The sequence below is a fragment of the Loxodonta africana genome, chromosome 26 (assembly GCF_030014295.1).
Source record: "Loxodonta africana isolate mLoxAfr1 chromosome 26, mLoxAfr1.hap2, whole genome shotgun sequence".
Classification (NCBI taxonomy): Eukaryota; Metazoa; Chordata; class Mammalia; order Proboscidea; family Elephantidae; genus Loxodonta; species Loxodonta africana.
The window spans coordinates 8,026,695-8,041,222 of NC_087367.1; the positions used below are offsets into that span (position 1 = coordinate 8,026,695).

Consider the following 14,528-nt stretch of genomic DNA (forward strand, 5'->3'; position numbering starts at 1 on the left):
ATTGGTTAGGCCATGATTCCCAGTATTGTGTGGTTATCCTCCATTTTGTGATTATAATTTTACATTAAGAGGATTAAGGTGGGATCGTAACACCACCCTTACTCAGGTCACCTCCCTGATCCAAGGTAAAGGACGTTTCCCTGGGGTGTAGCCTGTACCACCTTTTAACTCTCAAGAGATAAAAGGAAAGGGAAGCAAGCAGAGAGTTGGAGACCTCATACCACCAAGAAAGCAGCATCGGGAGCAGAGCACATCCTTTGGACACGGGGTCCCTGTGCCTGAGAAGCTCCTCGACCAGGGGAAGATTGAGGACAAGGACCTTCCTCTAGAGCCAGTAGAGAGAGAAAGCCTTCCCCCGAGCCGACGCCCTGAATTTGGACTTGTAACCCACTAGACTGTAAGAGAATAAATTTCTCTTTGTTAAAGCCATCCACTAGTGGAATTTCTGTTAAAGCAGCAGTAGATGACTAAGACACATACCATGGAATATTAGCCAGCGATAAAAAGGGACAAACTACTGATACATGCAACAACTTTGAAGAATCTCCAGGGAATTATCCTGGGTGAAAAAAGCCCAAAAGGTTACATCCTGTATGATTCCATTTATATAACATTTTTGAAATGATGAAATTCTAAAAATGGAGAGCAGCGTAGTGATTGCCAGGGTTAGGGATGTGGGAAGGCACAGGAAGGTGGGTGTGGGCTGTAAACGGGTGACAGAGAAATCCTTGTGATTACGGAACTGTATCTTGAGTGTATCAATGTAAATATGTAAATATCCTGGTAGTTATATCAGGCTACAGTTTTTCAAGACGTTACTAATTTGGGGAAGCTGGTGAAGGGTACGAGGGATCTATTTCTTACATCTGCATGTGAATCTACAATTATCTCAAAATACAAAGATTGATTTAAAAAATAGAACAAAGCAACAGCAACAGAAAAATTGAATTACTTAGGTTGAGACAGCCAGACCATACCCTATGGCTAGGGGTGAGGGTTTTCCCATAGAAAATGCTGTGTCCACCACTGACTACCCAGAAGTCCAAAACGAAGTAGCCTGGACTAGGAGACCAAGGATTTACCTTGTTCTCTGGGGCTAAATAGGATTTAGGAGCCTAAACTTTTCAAAGAAAGAGCCCTGGTGGCACAATGGTTAAGAGCTCAGTTGCTAACCTAAACATTGGTGGTTCAAACCCACTCAGCGCCTCTGTGGGAGAAAGACCTGGTGATCTGCTTCTGTGAAGATTACAGCTTAGGAAACCCAACAGGGCAGATCTGTGCTGTCACATGGGGTCGCTACGAGTTGACTGGACCCCAATAGGCCAGTTCTGTGCTGTCACATGGGGTCGCTATGAGTTGACTGGACCCCAGTAGGGCAGTTCTGTGCTGCCACATGGGGTCGCTACGAGTTGGCTGGACCCCAATAGGGCAGTTCTGTGCTGTCACATGGGGTCGCTATGAGTTGACTGGACCCCAATAGGGCAGTTCTGTGCTGTCACATGGGGTCGCTACGAGTTGACTGGACCCCAACAGGGCAGTTCTGTGCTGCCACATGGGGTCACTACAAGTTGACTGGACTCGACGGCATGTAACAAAACTTTGTGAAGAAGCCTGGAGCGGGGTTTTTTTTTACACATACATAGAAGCATACATGTATGAAAGGGCATTATCAAAAGTGTATAGATCAATAACTTTTAGCATCTTAACACACCCATATAACCAGCTCCCTCAATGAAGAAACAATATAACCTATGCCCCCGAAGCCCCTCTCATGCCCCCTTCCATTCACTGCCCTTCCCTCAAACGTAATCTCTACGCTGCTTCACCACAGATGAGTCTCGTCTATAAGCCCTATGTAAATGGGATTATACAGAACATGTCCTTTCTTGTCTGGCTTCTTTTGCTCCAACATTACATTTTTGAGATTCATCCATATTGTCGCACACATCTGTGCATTTCTCATTGCCATTGCTACTGGCATTTCATCGTGCAAATATATCACACTTCATTCATTCTACTGTTGACAGAGGAGCCCTGGTGGACAGTGGTTAAAGCTCTGAGCTGTTAACTAAGAGGCAGGCGGTTCAAGCCCACCAGCCACTCCACGGAAGACAGGTGTGGCAGTCTGCTTCTGTAAAGACTTACAGTCTTGGAAACCCTATGGGCAGGTCTGCTCTGTCCTGTAGGCTTACTATGGGTCGGAATTGACTTGATGGCAGTGGGTTTTACTGTTGGTAGGCATTTGGATGATCCCTGTTATGGGTTCTTTTGAACAGTGCTACTATGAATATTCAAGTAGATATAGTTCAGTGAATGTATGTGTATCTTTCTGTTGGGTATTTTCCATACAGTGGCTGGATCCTGGGTCCTGGAGGGAGGACAACGTGGAGCAGGCCCTCTTCTTGAATTGAGATGGACTATAGTCTGAGGGAATAGCAAATCTCAAACCACTGAGAATTGGGGATTATTCATGAATACAATATAACCTGGCCCAATTTGTTAATACAACCAGCATCCTAGCCTCGTTCCTGCCTTTAATGGGTCAGCTTTCAAAGATTCATTGTTAAGTATAAAGATCAACAGAAATTCTTAACAGGTTTAAAGAAGTTTTGAGGATCCCTGGTGGAGCAGCGGTTAAAGCACTTGGTTGCTAATCATAAAGTCTGCGATTTGAAACCACCAACGGCTCCCCAGGAGAAAGATGTGGCAGTCTGCTTCCATAAAGATTACAGCCTTGGAAACACTATGGGGCAGCTCTACTCTGTACCGTAGGGTCGCTACGAGTCGGAACCAACTTGATGGCAACGGGTTTGGTTTGGTTTCTCACTTAAAGAAGTTCCTTTTTATTCTCTAATTTGATAAGAATTTTTATTATGAATGTTTGAATTATATTTAATTTTTTTTTTCCTACATGTGTTGAGTGTTGGTTTTTCTGCATGAAAGTGGTGAATTTTATTGGTAGATTTTCTAACACTGAGCTAACTCTGTGCTCCTGGGATAAACGCTACTTGGTTTCAATACATTATCGATACACTGAAATATACATATATGTATACATACATACATACGTATATGTTGTTGTTAGATGCTGAGGAGTCAATTTCTACTCATAGTGGCCCCATGTGACAGAGTAGAACTGCCCCATAAGGTTCCCTAGGCTGTAATCTTTTCAGGAGCAGATCACCAGGTCTTTGTTCTGTGGAGACCTTGGGTGGGTTCGAACTGCCAACTAACCATTTGATTAGCAGCCGAGAGTTTTACTGTTGCGCCACCAGGGCTCCATACACACACACACACACACACTCTGTATTCGATTTGCTAGTATTTTTGTTGAGTTTTTCTCCCTATGTTCAGACGGGATTGGTCTACAATTTCCTGACCCAGTTTTGGTATGAAGATTAATTTAGCTCTAGGTCTAATTAGAGTCCCTGGGTGGCACAGAGAGGTAACATGCTTGGCTGCTAAACAAAAGATTGGTGGTTCAAGTCCACCCAGAGGCACCTTGAAAGAAAGGCGTGGTGAACTACTCCCGAAAAATCAGCCATTGAAGACCCTGTGGAGCACCCTGTGGAGTACCCTGTGGAGCACCCTGTGGAGCACCGTTCTACTCCGACACGCATGGGACTGCCATGGGCTGGAATCAACTCGATGGCAACTGACTATGAAAAGTTTCTAATTGCCAACTACTAAGGTTTTTTTGTTTTTTTTTTTTTTAAGTCTTCATTATTTGACCTCTAAGGCACCTCACCGTTGACCTCTGCTTGCTCTCCCTGGCTATTTTTGTTATGATGGCCATGCTTCTGTCCTGACTTATCTTTCTAAGCTAGAAGGTTCCTGTTGCTTTCCCGCCTCAATACTCACAGGATAAACTCCTAACTCCTCAGGAAGCCAGGTGTGGCCATTTGTAGTCCGGTCTCAGCCTACCTTCCTGTGTCTTCTCTTGCCATTGCCCACACTTTCTATGCCCCGACCACACTCTACTCATTGCTCCCTGTCCCAACAGGGGCCACTGCCAACTTCAGGTCTTCCCATGTACTGATGTCTTTGCCTGGACTGCATCTACCACCTCAATTTCAAGACTTCAAACCCCAAATCTCAGCCCCTCAGCCAAGGGTTCCCTGCTTCCTTCAAGTATTTGGTTACTGCCCACAGCACTGTATTCATATCTATCAGCTTTTGGAATAAAATCCAAAATCCTTTACCTGACTTACAAAGTCCCACATGCTCTAGCTTACCTCCTCAGCCTTATTTGCTTCTCTTGCCCTCTCTCCCTGAGTTCCAGCCACATTGGTCTTTTCTGAGCTGCTCAGACAAGCCAAGTTCTTGCCCAGCCTCAAGCCTCTACTCATATTGTTTTCCTAGCTGGAGCTAATCACCCTTCTCTTTAACTTCTCATTCATCAAATGCCACTTTCTCAAAGAACTCTTTCTAGGCCTCCCAGGCCCTACCAGGCCCCCATTCTACACAATCAGAGCACATTTGAGCCTATTAGAGAATTTAACTAAATTGTAACTAAATACTCATAACTTTAGTTGTTTCATGTCTGCCTCCCCCACCAGACTGTGAGCTCTGTAAGAGCAGGAGCCATGCAGAAGGGAATCTTTTAGGAAAAGATGTATTTTACATCAAAATTTAAGTTGTTTGTATTTCTAGTGTATGAATCCCTTTGCCTCCCAGAACCTGTACACATTTTATACACACACACACAAAAAATAGAGACTTGTGTGAATGGCTTGTTGTATGGAAACTATGGAAATTAAGGAAAAAAGAAAAAGAAGCCATGGTATCACCTTTGGGTTGAAGCAGTGGCAGGATAGGAACGACGGAAACCTCATGGGAAGATGATTATTCAGTGGAACTAGTTAGCAGAAGCAAAAATTTAGAGCCGGGAGTGACCATAAAATACAAGCCCCCCACACTGTCCAAAATTCACCCACATTTGGGAGGAGGCACTGAATTTTCCACAGTCTGTGGAAGGGAGTTCGAATGAGTTTTATCTAGAGATCTTAAGAGATAAAGAGACCTCAGGTGAACGAAGAAAACCAAACACACGAGAAAAATATTAGCCCAAGAGACAAAGGGACCACACGAACCAGCCTGAGACCAAAAGAACTAGATGGTGCCCGGCTACCACCAATGACTGCCCTGACATAGAACACAACAGAGTCCTGAATAGAGCGAGAGAAAAGTGTGGAGCAGAACTCAAATACTAGTAAAAAGATCAGACTTAATGGTCTGACTGAGACTGGAGGAACCCCCAAAACTATGGCCCCTGGATGCACGGTTAACCCAGAACTGAAACCCTTCCCGAGCCCACTCTTCAGACAAAGATTAAACAAGACTATAAAACAAAAAATACACATGAGGAATGTGCTTCTTAGTTCAATCAGGTACATGAGACCAAATTGACAACAACTGTCCAGATATAGGATGAGAAGCCAGGAAGGGACACGAACTCATCAAACAGACACAACGAACCCGGGGTGGAAAGGGGGAGTATGCTGTCAGATTGTGGGGACTGCAACTAATGTCACAAAACAATATGTGTAGAAATTTTTGTATGAGAAATTAACTTGAGTTATAAACTTCCACCTGAAGCGTAATAATAAAAAAAAATTAAAGACAAAAAAAAGAGAGGTCTCAGCTTTATTGGTTACAGTTTTAATTTATCCATTTACATGTCTGTCAATCCCTCAGACGGTGAATTTCCTTGAGGACAAGTATGGTGTCATTCATCTTATGATCTTAAACTTGGCACACGAGTCACTCAATTAATGTTTATTGAATTAACAGATGTATAATACACTCTGGAGAATTAGGGATTTGATACATTACCCCTCTTATGAATCTATAAATCTCAAAAGAGATTCTGCTTAGTACAAAGAAACAGATTGCAACTGGTAGCATTTCAAGTATCAGATAAAGTGTGAGTGTCTTGCTGGCTATTCAAATTATACATGCAGACAAGCCCATCCTCTGCCTATGAGTAAGGCCCGTTCTATTTCTACAGATAAAAATGGGAGGTAGGTGGGAAGAGTGCACATCCTCTTTGTGCGTTAGTTATTATCTCTCCACTGACTGTATTGTTAATTTCTTCAACTGCCATTTGGATACACGATACATCTCTTTACTACGCTTGATTATGAGGGAGGCTGTGAACTCCTACATTTTTCACAGCTTGTCAAAAAAAGAAGAAACACAAAGAGCTTCAGTAGTGCTGAATAACGTTTTTGCATTTAAACACCAACTAGGTATTTTTTAAATAATAATTTTTTTTTTAAACCATTAAATAAATATAGCCTTGTGGATAAGCGTCGCCAATGGCCACCTGTGTAATATGACTCCAGGGACTCTGTGGAAGCTTTTCATAACCCATAATGGTTCCTTTCTGCTCCCAGTGATGCCTGATATTTTAGAGTTAGAAGCTCGTTCCTTAAGGGTCTCCAAGCTCCAGTGGCATGGCTGCCTGACCTAATGAAGAAACCCTCTTAGGCAGAAATGCTAGATTAAAAATAATAACAAAAACAACCAATGACAACCACAGATAAGCTCAGACATAGACAGGAAAATCTCAAGATGCCAGAAACAAAGAGGAAAGGAAAGCCGGAGGGATAAGTGTGTGAGTTGACCCACATCAACTTTGGGGCAGAGTTACTGGATCTGAAAACAGCAAGTAATGTGAGAAAATCTATGCAGGGATTAGAAGTTAGGGTTTTAGACCTAAAAACCCACCAAACCAAACCCACTGCCATCGAGTCGATTCCAACTCATAGCGACCCTATAGGACAGAGTAGAACTGCCCCAGGGAGTTTCCAAGGAGTGCCTGGTGGATTCGAACTGTCGACCTCTTGGTTAGCAGTCATAGCACTTATCTACTGCGCCACCAGGGTTTCCTTAGACCTAAAGGAGTTGAAAATAAAACACTGTCTGAAAGTAGAACCCTTCCATGCCTACAACTCACATAGGATAGAAATTCAAATTTACATTAGCTGAAAAATGAACATAAGTGTTGGTACTGGGTCTGTGATTGTTCCGTGGGTCTCATGCAAACAAACAAAAAAAATTTGCTCTAAAAGACTTTCTTTCAATCTGGGTCACATGGGATTCCCTAGGGGAAAAAACCCTCTGAAGATGAATTCATAATACAAAAAATTATAAAACACAAGTAAATTATCCAACATGAGCAAAAGTCAGCAAAATGTCTAAAACAATTAAAGTTATTGGAACCATAAAGAAAGAATGAAACTCTATAAAAAAAATAAAATAGTTAGATTTGGAAAATAACTAAATAGAACTTCTAAAATTAAAAATATAGTTATTGAAATTAAAAGCTTAATGGATGCGCTGAACAGCAAATCAGAGAAAGATGAATGAACAATCCAAGAATTGGAACAATCCAAGAACTGGAAATAGCCAATAACATTATCCAGAATGAAATAGAAAGACTTGCAAACTATAAGAAATATGAAGATTAGAATGAGAAGGTACAACATATGTTTAATAGGAATCCTACAGAGAGAAAAAGAGGACAAAAAGTTTTGAGGAATAACTGAAAAATGTGCATAATTAATGAATAAGTCTTTTGATTCAAGAAACACAAATACCATGCAAGACAAATAAAAATAAAGTCATACCTAGCTATACTGTAGTAGAATGGCAAAATACCTAACAAAGAGAAAAACTATAAAATAATCATACGGAAGTTAATTCTTTTAGGTCTCATTTCTTCTTTATAAAAATTGAACTCTAAAAATACTCTAGATAAAATGAAATAGAGGTTCTATGTTTGAATGAGAAGAATGGATGAAATATTTAAAATTAAAAAATTATATATCCACCCCACCCACTGCCATCGAGTCGATTACAACTATAGGGACCCCACAGGGTTTCCAAGGTCGTAAATCTCTATGGAAGCAGACTGCCAAGTCTTTCTCCCACAGACCTGCTGGTGGTTTTGAACTGCTGACCCTTCGGTTAGCAGTAGATCACTTTACCCACCGTGCCACCAGGGCTACTTAAAAACTATACAGAAAGCAGAAAAATAAAACCCCCAACATTTCTCAGAGCCAATATTTTTGTGCCTTCGATAGTTCCAACATGGTAGGAGTCTGGATATTTGATTTGGGCAAAGAAGTCTTCTAATTCAAATACTTCTAAAGATTATGTTCCTGGCAACAGTGATTCATCCACTTTTGCCAAAGTATGTCCAGCCCCAAGTATTAATACATCATATACAGGGAATACCAAGGCGGAGGAAAGAATGACACTAACAATCTGTCTTTATTCTGTTCATTACAAATAAACGGATTATCAAGTAGTGGGCCAATAACTATATCAAAGACATAGCTACGTGATTGATAATTACCTCTGCCAATTCCTCCAGCTGGAGCAGAAACCTCTCACTTCAGAGTATTTTTCAAGAAAGGATTTGCACTTCCTAGGTCTTCCAAGAAGAGTGATTATGGTCTGCCTCCTAGAGGGGTCTGAGAAGAAGCCAAGGTCTCCCTCAGGGTCTGGCTGAAAGGATAATGGGCGGTTTTACTTTGGTGGCATACCCTGAGCTCCAAGAGATAAAACTCAACCCCAGAATTTGGATTACTGTCTCGAATGATGAGTAGACTAGGTCCCACACAGACACTTTTGGTCATCCAACTTTCTCACCTACAAGGGTTTCAATAGCCTTTTCTACAAAACTTCAGGTAGAATAGCAGGAAGAGAATTGATCTCTTTTACGCCAGTGATGTTTTCAACCTTTCCAGTTTAGACATCCATTTCCAGGGAGCCTGACGTCACCTGAAATTGCTTCTTCTTTGAGATCTTAAATCCAAACATTTCTGTATTCCAGGTCCCTTGCTCCCTCTAATTTTTCATATTGTTCATTTTCCGCATCAGTATCTGCAGTTCCTTGACCCCTCTATTTTCTCCCTATAAAACCTCTTCTTTCGTCACTTAGATTTCAACCAACTTAGACTTTATTCAAACCCTGTTGCCGTTGAGTTGATTCTGACTCATAGTAACCCTACAGGACAGAGTAGAACTGCCTCACAGGGTTTCCAAAGAGTAGCTGGTGGATTCCTGTCGACCTTCTGGTTAACAGCCTAGCTCTTAACCACTGCACCACCAGGGCTCCGGACTTCATTCACTCTTTTTCAACTATTTTCAGTTATCTCTCTATACATAGAGGGAGAATACAGTGAGATGATGCAGGTAAAGCTCTGGCCGTTAAAATTACTCAATAAACCCTGATGGTGCAGTGGCTAATTGCTCGGCTGTTAACCAAAAGGTCTGTGGTTTGAACCCATCAGCCACCCTACAAGAGAAAGAGGTGGCAGTCTGCTTCTGTAAAGATTAAAGCCTTGGAAACCCTATGGGACAGTTCTACTCTGTCCTATAGGGGTCACTACGAGTTGGAATCGGCTCAACAACAATGAGTTTTGTTGAGTTTTTTTTAATACTACTACCATTTTTTACCATCGTTACCTGGAGCCTGGGTAGCTCAGAGGTTAAGAGCTTGGCTGCTAACCAAAAGGTTGGTAGTTTGAATCCACCAGCCACTCCTTGAAAACCTTATGGGGGCAGTTCTACTCTGTCTGTATGGTTGCTAAGATTCAAAATCGACTCTATCGCAATGGACTGTCATTATCAGGAATACAAATGACAATCTACATTGTCATTCTATGTTGTTGCTGTTAGTTGCCATTGAGTACATTCTGACTCAGGGCTACCCCATGGGTGTCAGAGTAGAACTGCTCCATACGTTTTTCAAGGTCGTGACCTTTCAGAAGCAGATTGCCAGGCCTGTCTCCTGTGGGTAGGTTTGAACTGCCAACCTTTCAGCTAGTAGTCGAGTAATACCAGTCAATTATGTCACACAATCCTGAGGATTACTGGAGAAAATCCAATTATTGGATCTTGCACTAAATTGTGCAAACTGATAATAGTAAATTTATGCTTCTAAGCTTATCAGATCCTCATCCACGCCAAGCAATTCTACTGTTTCTCTAATTGGTTTTCTGACTTTTGAGACTAAGCATAGTTCGAGCTTCGCAAATCTCCTACTCACCACTCCCTCCATCGTTTTCATTCTCTTGCTTCACAGAAAAAAATAGAAACCATCAGAAATGAACTTCCTTAACTTTCAGTGACCAAATCTACAAGCCTTCCTGCAACTGCACCTATCTCTTTTCCAGTCGAGTCTGGCTTACCGTTAAGGGCCAACTCCTCCACACCCCTTCTACTCTCTATCACCCTTGCCCGTACATCTTCAATCTCTCCACTGGCTCCTTCTCATCAATACTTAAACATATTGAAATTTATCCCACCTTCAAAAATTCCTCTTGGCATTCCAGCTACCTCATCTCTCTCTCTTGTTCTTCCCGCTTAAACTTTTCAAAAAGGTGGTCCACTTTTGCTGATTCTATTCACTTCCTGTTCATGCTTTGTCACTGTCATCTGGCTTCAATTCCTGCATACTACTGAAACTGCTCTTGTCTGATTTATCAATAAGTCCCCTTCTCAGATTTCATTTCATTTGGCCTGTCAGTCAAGTTTGGCATTGTTGATCACTTCCTCCATCTCAAACACTCTCTGGTTTCAGTGACGCCCACTCTCCTAGCTTCTCTGACTGCTCCTTTTGAATATTTTTTGTGGTTTATCTCCTCTTCCTCTGCCCATCTTTAAATAGTGGAGTTCCTCAAAGTCTGGCAAGGACCCTATCCTTTTCATATGCTGTATCTCATCAATTCATATGTGAAACACACCATCAATGGCTCATAGGCAAGCTCGAGTAGAAGCTGATGAGAACAAGTCCACAAGAGCCAAAGTACAGCCTTGAGTATATCCCGCCTGAATTTAGAAGCCATCTCAAGAATAGATTTGACACGTTGAACACTAATGACCGAAGACCAGATGAGGTGTGGAAGAACACCATACATGAAGAAACAAGAGGTCATTAAAAAGACAAGAAACACAAGACCAAAATGGATGTCAGAAGAGACACTGAAACTTGCTCTTGAAGGTCAAGTAGCTAAAGCGAATGGAAGGACTGATGAAGTAAAAGAGCTGAACAAAAGACTTCAAAGAGTGATTCGAGAAGACAAAGTAAAGTATTATAATGACATACGCAAAGACCTGGAGATAGAAAGTCAAAAGGGAAGAACACACTTTCATTTCTCAAGCTGGAAGAACTGAAGAAGAAACTCAAGCCTCAAGTTTCAATACTGAAGGATTTCTACGAGCAAAATACTGAACAATGAAGGAAGCTTCAAAAGAGAATGGAAGGAACATGCAGTCATGGTACCAAAATGAATTGGTCAACATTCAATCATTTCAAGAGGTAGCATATGATCAAGAACCAATGGTACTGAAGGAAGACGTTCAAGCTGCACTGAAGATACTGGTGGAAAACAAGGCTCCAGAAATTGACGGAATACCAACTGAGATGTTTCCACACATGGATGCAATGCTGGAGGTGCTCACTCATCTATGCCAAGAAATTTGAAGACAGCTACCTGGCCAACTTACTGAAAGAGATATATATTTATGCCTATCCCAAAGAAACATGATCCAACCAAATGTGGAAATTATCGAACAATATCATCAATATCACATGCAAGTAAAATTTTGCTGAAGATCATTCAAAAGCGGCTGCAGCAGTGTATAGACAAGAAAACGCAAGAAATTCAAGCCATATTTAGAAGTGGACATGGAACCAGGGATATCATTGCTGATGTCAGATGGATCCCAGCTGAAAGCTGAAAATACCAGAAAGATGTCTACCTGTGTTTTATTGACCATGCAAAGGCATTTGACTGTGTGGATCATAACAAATTATGGATCACATTGCAAAGAATGGGAATTCCAGAACACTCAATTGTGCAGTCGTTTGAATAGAACGAGAAGATACTGCATGGTTTAAAGTCAGGAAAGGTATGTATCAGGGTTGTATCCTTTCATCATACTTATTCAATCTGTATGCTGGGCAAATAATTCAAAAAACTGGACTATATGAAGAATAGGGCATCATGATTGGAGGAAGACTCATTAACAACCTGCGTTATGCAGACGACACAGTCTTGCTTGCTGAAAGTGAGGAGGACTTGAAGCACTTACTGATGAAGATCAAAGACTACAGCCTTCAGTATGGATTGCACCTCAACATAAAGAAAACAAAAACCCTCACAACTGAACCAATAAGCAACATCATGATAAATGGAGAAAAGATTAAAGTCGTCAAGGATTTAATTGTACTTGGATCAACAATCGACACCTATGGAAACAGCAGTCAAGAAACCAAAGGACGCATTGCATTGGGCAAATCTGCTGCAAAAGACCTCTTTAAAGTGTTAAAAAGGCAAAGACGTCACTTAAAGAACTAAGGTGTGCCTGACCCAAGCTACGATGTTTTCAATCACCTCATATGCGTGCGAAAGCTGGACAATGAATAAGAAAGGCTGAAGAAGAATTGACATCTTTGAGTTACGGTGTTGGGGAAGAATGTTGAATATACCATGGATTGCCAAACGAATGAACAAATCGGTCTGGGAAGAAGTAGAGCCAGAATGCTCCTTAGAAGCGAGGATGGCAAGATTTTGTCTCATATACTTTGGACCAGTTATCAGGACGGACCAGTCCCTGCAGAAGGACATCATGTCTGGTAAAGTGGAGGGTCAGTGAAAAAGAGGAAGACCCTCAACAAGATGGATTGACACAGTGGCTGCAACAATGGGCTCAGGCATAACAAGGATCATGAGGATGGTGCAGGACTGGGCAGTGTTTCCTTCTGTTGTACACAGGGTCGCTGTGAGTCGGAACCTAACAACGATATCTCATCCCCTCCTATCCACTTGTGTGGTAATCCATATTACAGTTTAGATCATCCTGCTGATCCATATCTCAAAATATGTAACCATCCCAAAAGCATTTTGCTATTTCTGCCTCCAAACCTGTTCTGCTCTGGCGTGCTCTCAACAAAGGGCTTCACTACACAGTCCCCAAGCCAGACATCTGTCATCCTCCTGTCTCTTCCCTCTTTCACGCTTCATGTTCAATCAACTACCAAGCCTCAACCATTCCACTTCCTGAAATAGCTCTCAAAACATTTCACCTGACAACGAGGCCATCCCTCTGTCGTCCACATGACTGCACAGTTTTTTAACCAGTCCTCCAGTTCCAACATTGTCCAACCCAAGCAAAGCCAGTGATTCTTCTAAAATGCGAATCCTATCCTGCCACTCCTATGCTTAAAATCTTTCCTTTCCTGTTGCCCTTAGGATAAAGATGTAAACCCCCTCGGGCTTTTGTCAGTCTCATTTCCACACTCTCCTTTCTTGCGAGCCATCTTCAGCCATCCTGAACTTCTCTGAATTCCTAGAGTGCTCCCTGTATATTCAATTCCTACCTATTAAGTTTCACTCCCAGGAACCCACCTGATATCCCTCCAGTTTGTGGTCCTGGAGTTCCCGAGGCACCCTGCACTTACACAGCCATTAAAAGCTCTGTCTCTGAATTGCTCAGTCACTAGTCCGCATCCCCATTTCAAAGTCCCTGCAGGGCAGAAGGCAGGTGCTCTTATACTGATTCAATTACTATTTGGTGAATGAATAACCATTGTTTTTCTTTGGGCTGATGGCGGCCGGGAGAATTCCAGAAAGACGGGGGCTTGGAGGGGACAGAATAAAAATCTCTAAGTTTAGCAAGCGGGATGCACACAAGGCACCGAGGCTTTTCCATCAATCCTCGAAGCCCAGAACCGGGAGGTCCTCGCCCCTGCCGCAGGCACGGCGACTCGGGCTGCCGAGGGCAGGGAGCGCGCGACCCCAGCGAGGCAGGACAATAGCCCGGAATTCGGCCTCGCGTTTCCGGCGGGCGGGCCGGCCTGAGGCTCGGCTGTGGGGCCCGGGGTGAGGGCTCGGCGCCCGGGCGGCGGCCACCGAGGCTCGGCGCCCTGGGCTCCCGCTCCCGCCGCCGCCGCGGCCCCGCCCCGCCCATCGTGGCCACGCCCCCAAACCGCGCCCCGCCCCGGAAGTGACTTGAGGCCCTTCCGGAACCTCCCGGCCCGGCGACTGCAGCGTCACCAGCCGAGCCGGTGTGGGGCGGGCGGAGCGGCCGCTGCCGCCACCAACGAACCGGGGACCGCGCGGAGGTCAGCGCGCCGGCCAGGGGAGGGGGCCCAGCGGTCGGGCCGAGGGCGACGACGACGCGGAGGAGGCGGAGCCCGCAAGGGGCGGGGGCCGGGGCGGGCGCGGGCGGGAGGGGGCGGGGGTGGCCCGGGGCTCATGGAGCCGGTCGCGCTGGCGGGCGGCGGGGACCCCCCGGAGCCGGGCGGGCGCCCCGAGCCGGGCCCGCGGGCCTTCGTCCCGCAGAAGGAGATCGTCTACAACAAGCTGCTGCCCTACGCCGAGCGGCTGGACGCCGAGTCCGACCTGCAGCTGGCCCAGATCAAAAACAACCTGGGCCGGGCGGTGCAGCTGCAGGAGCTGTGGCCCGGGGGCCTCTTCTGGACCAGGAAACTCTCGGCGTAAGTGCCA

The 14,528-nt window shown here is 43.9% G+C and overlaps 1 protein-coding gene across 4 annotated transcripts in view; it reads left to right on the forward strand.

Annotated features, from left to right (window-relative positions):
* Window positions 1-14,276: 14,276 nt before the first annotated feature.
* The window catches only part of PSME4 (proteasome activator subunit 4), a 97,069-nt gene continuing 96,817 nt past the window's right edge, over window positions 14,277-14,528 (forward strand). For all 4 annotated transcript variants that reach the window (XM_064277088.1, XM_064277090.1, XM_064277091.1 and 1 more), the window contains exon 1: window positions 14,277-14,518. In XM_064277088.1, coding sequence (XP_064133158.1) covers window positions 14,277-14,518 — 242 coding nt within the window. The remainder of the gene's footprint in view (window positions 14,519-14,528) is intronic.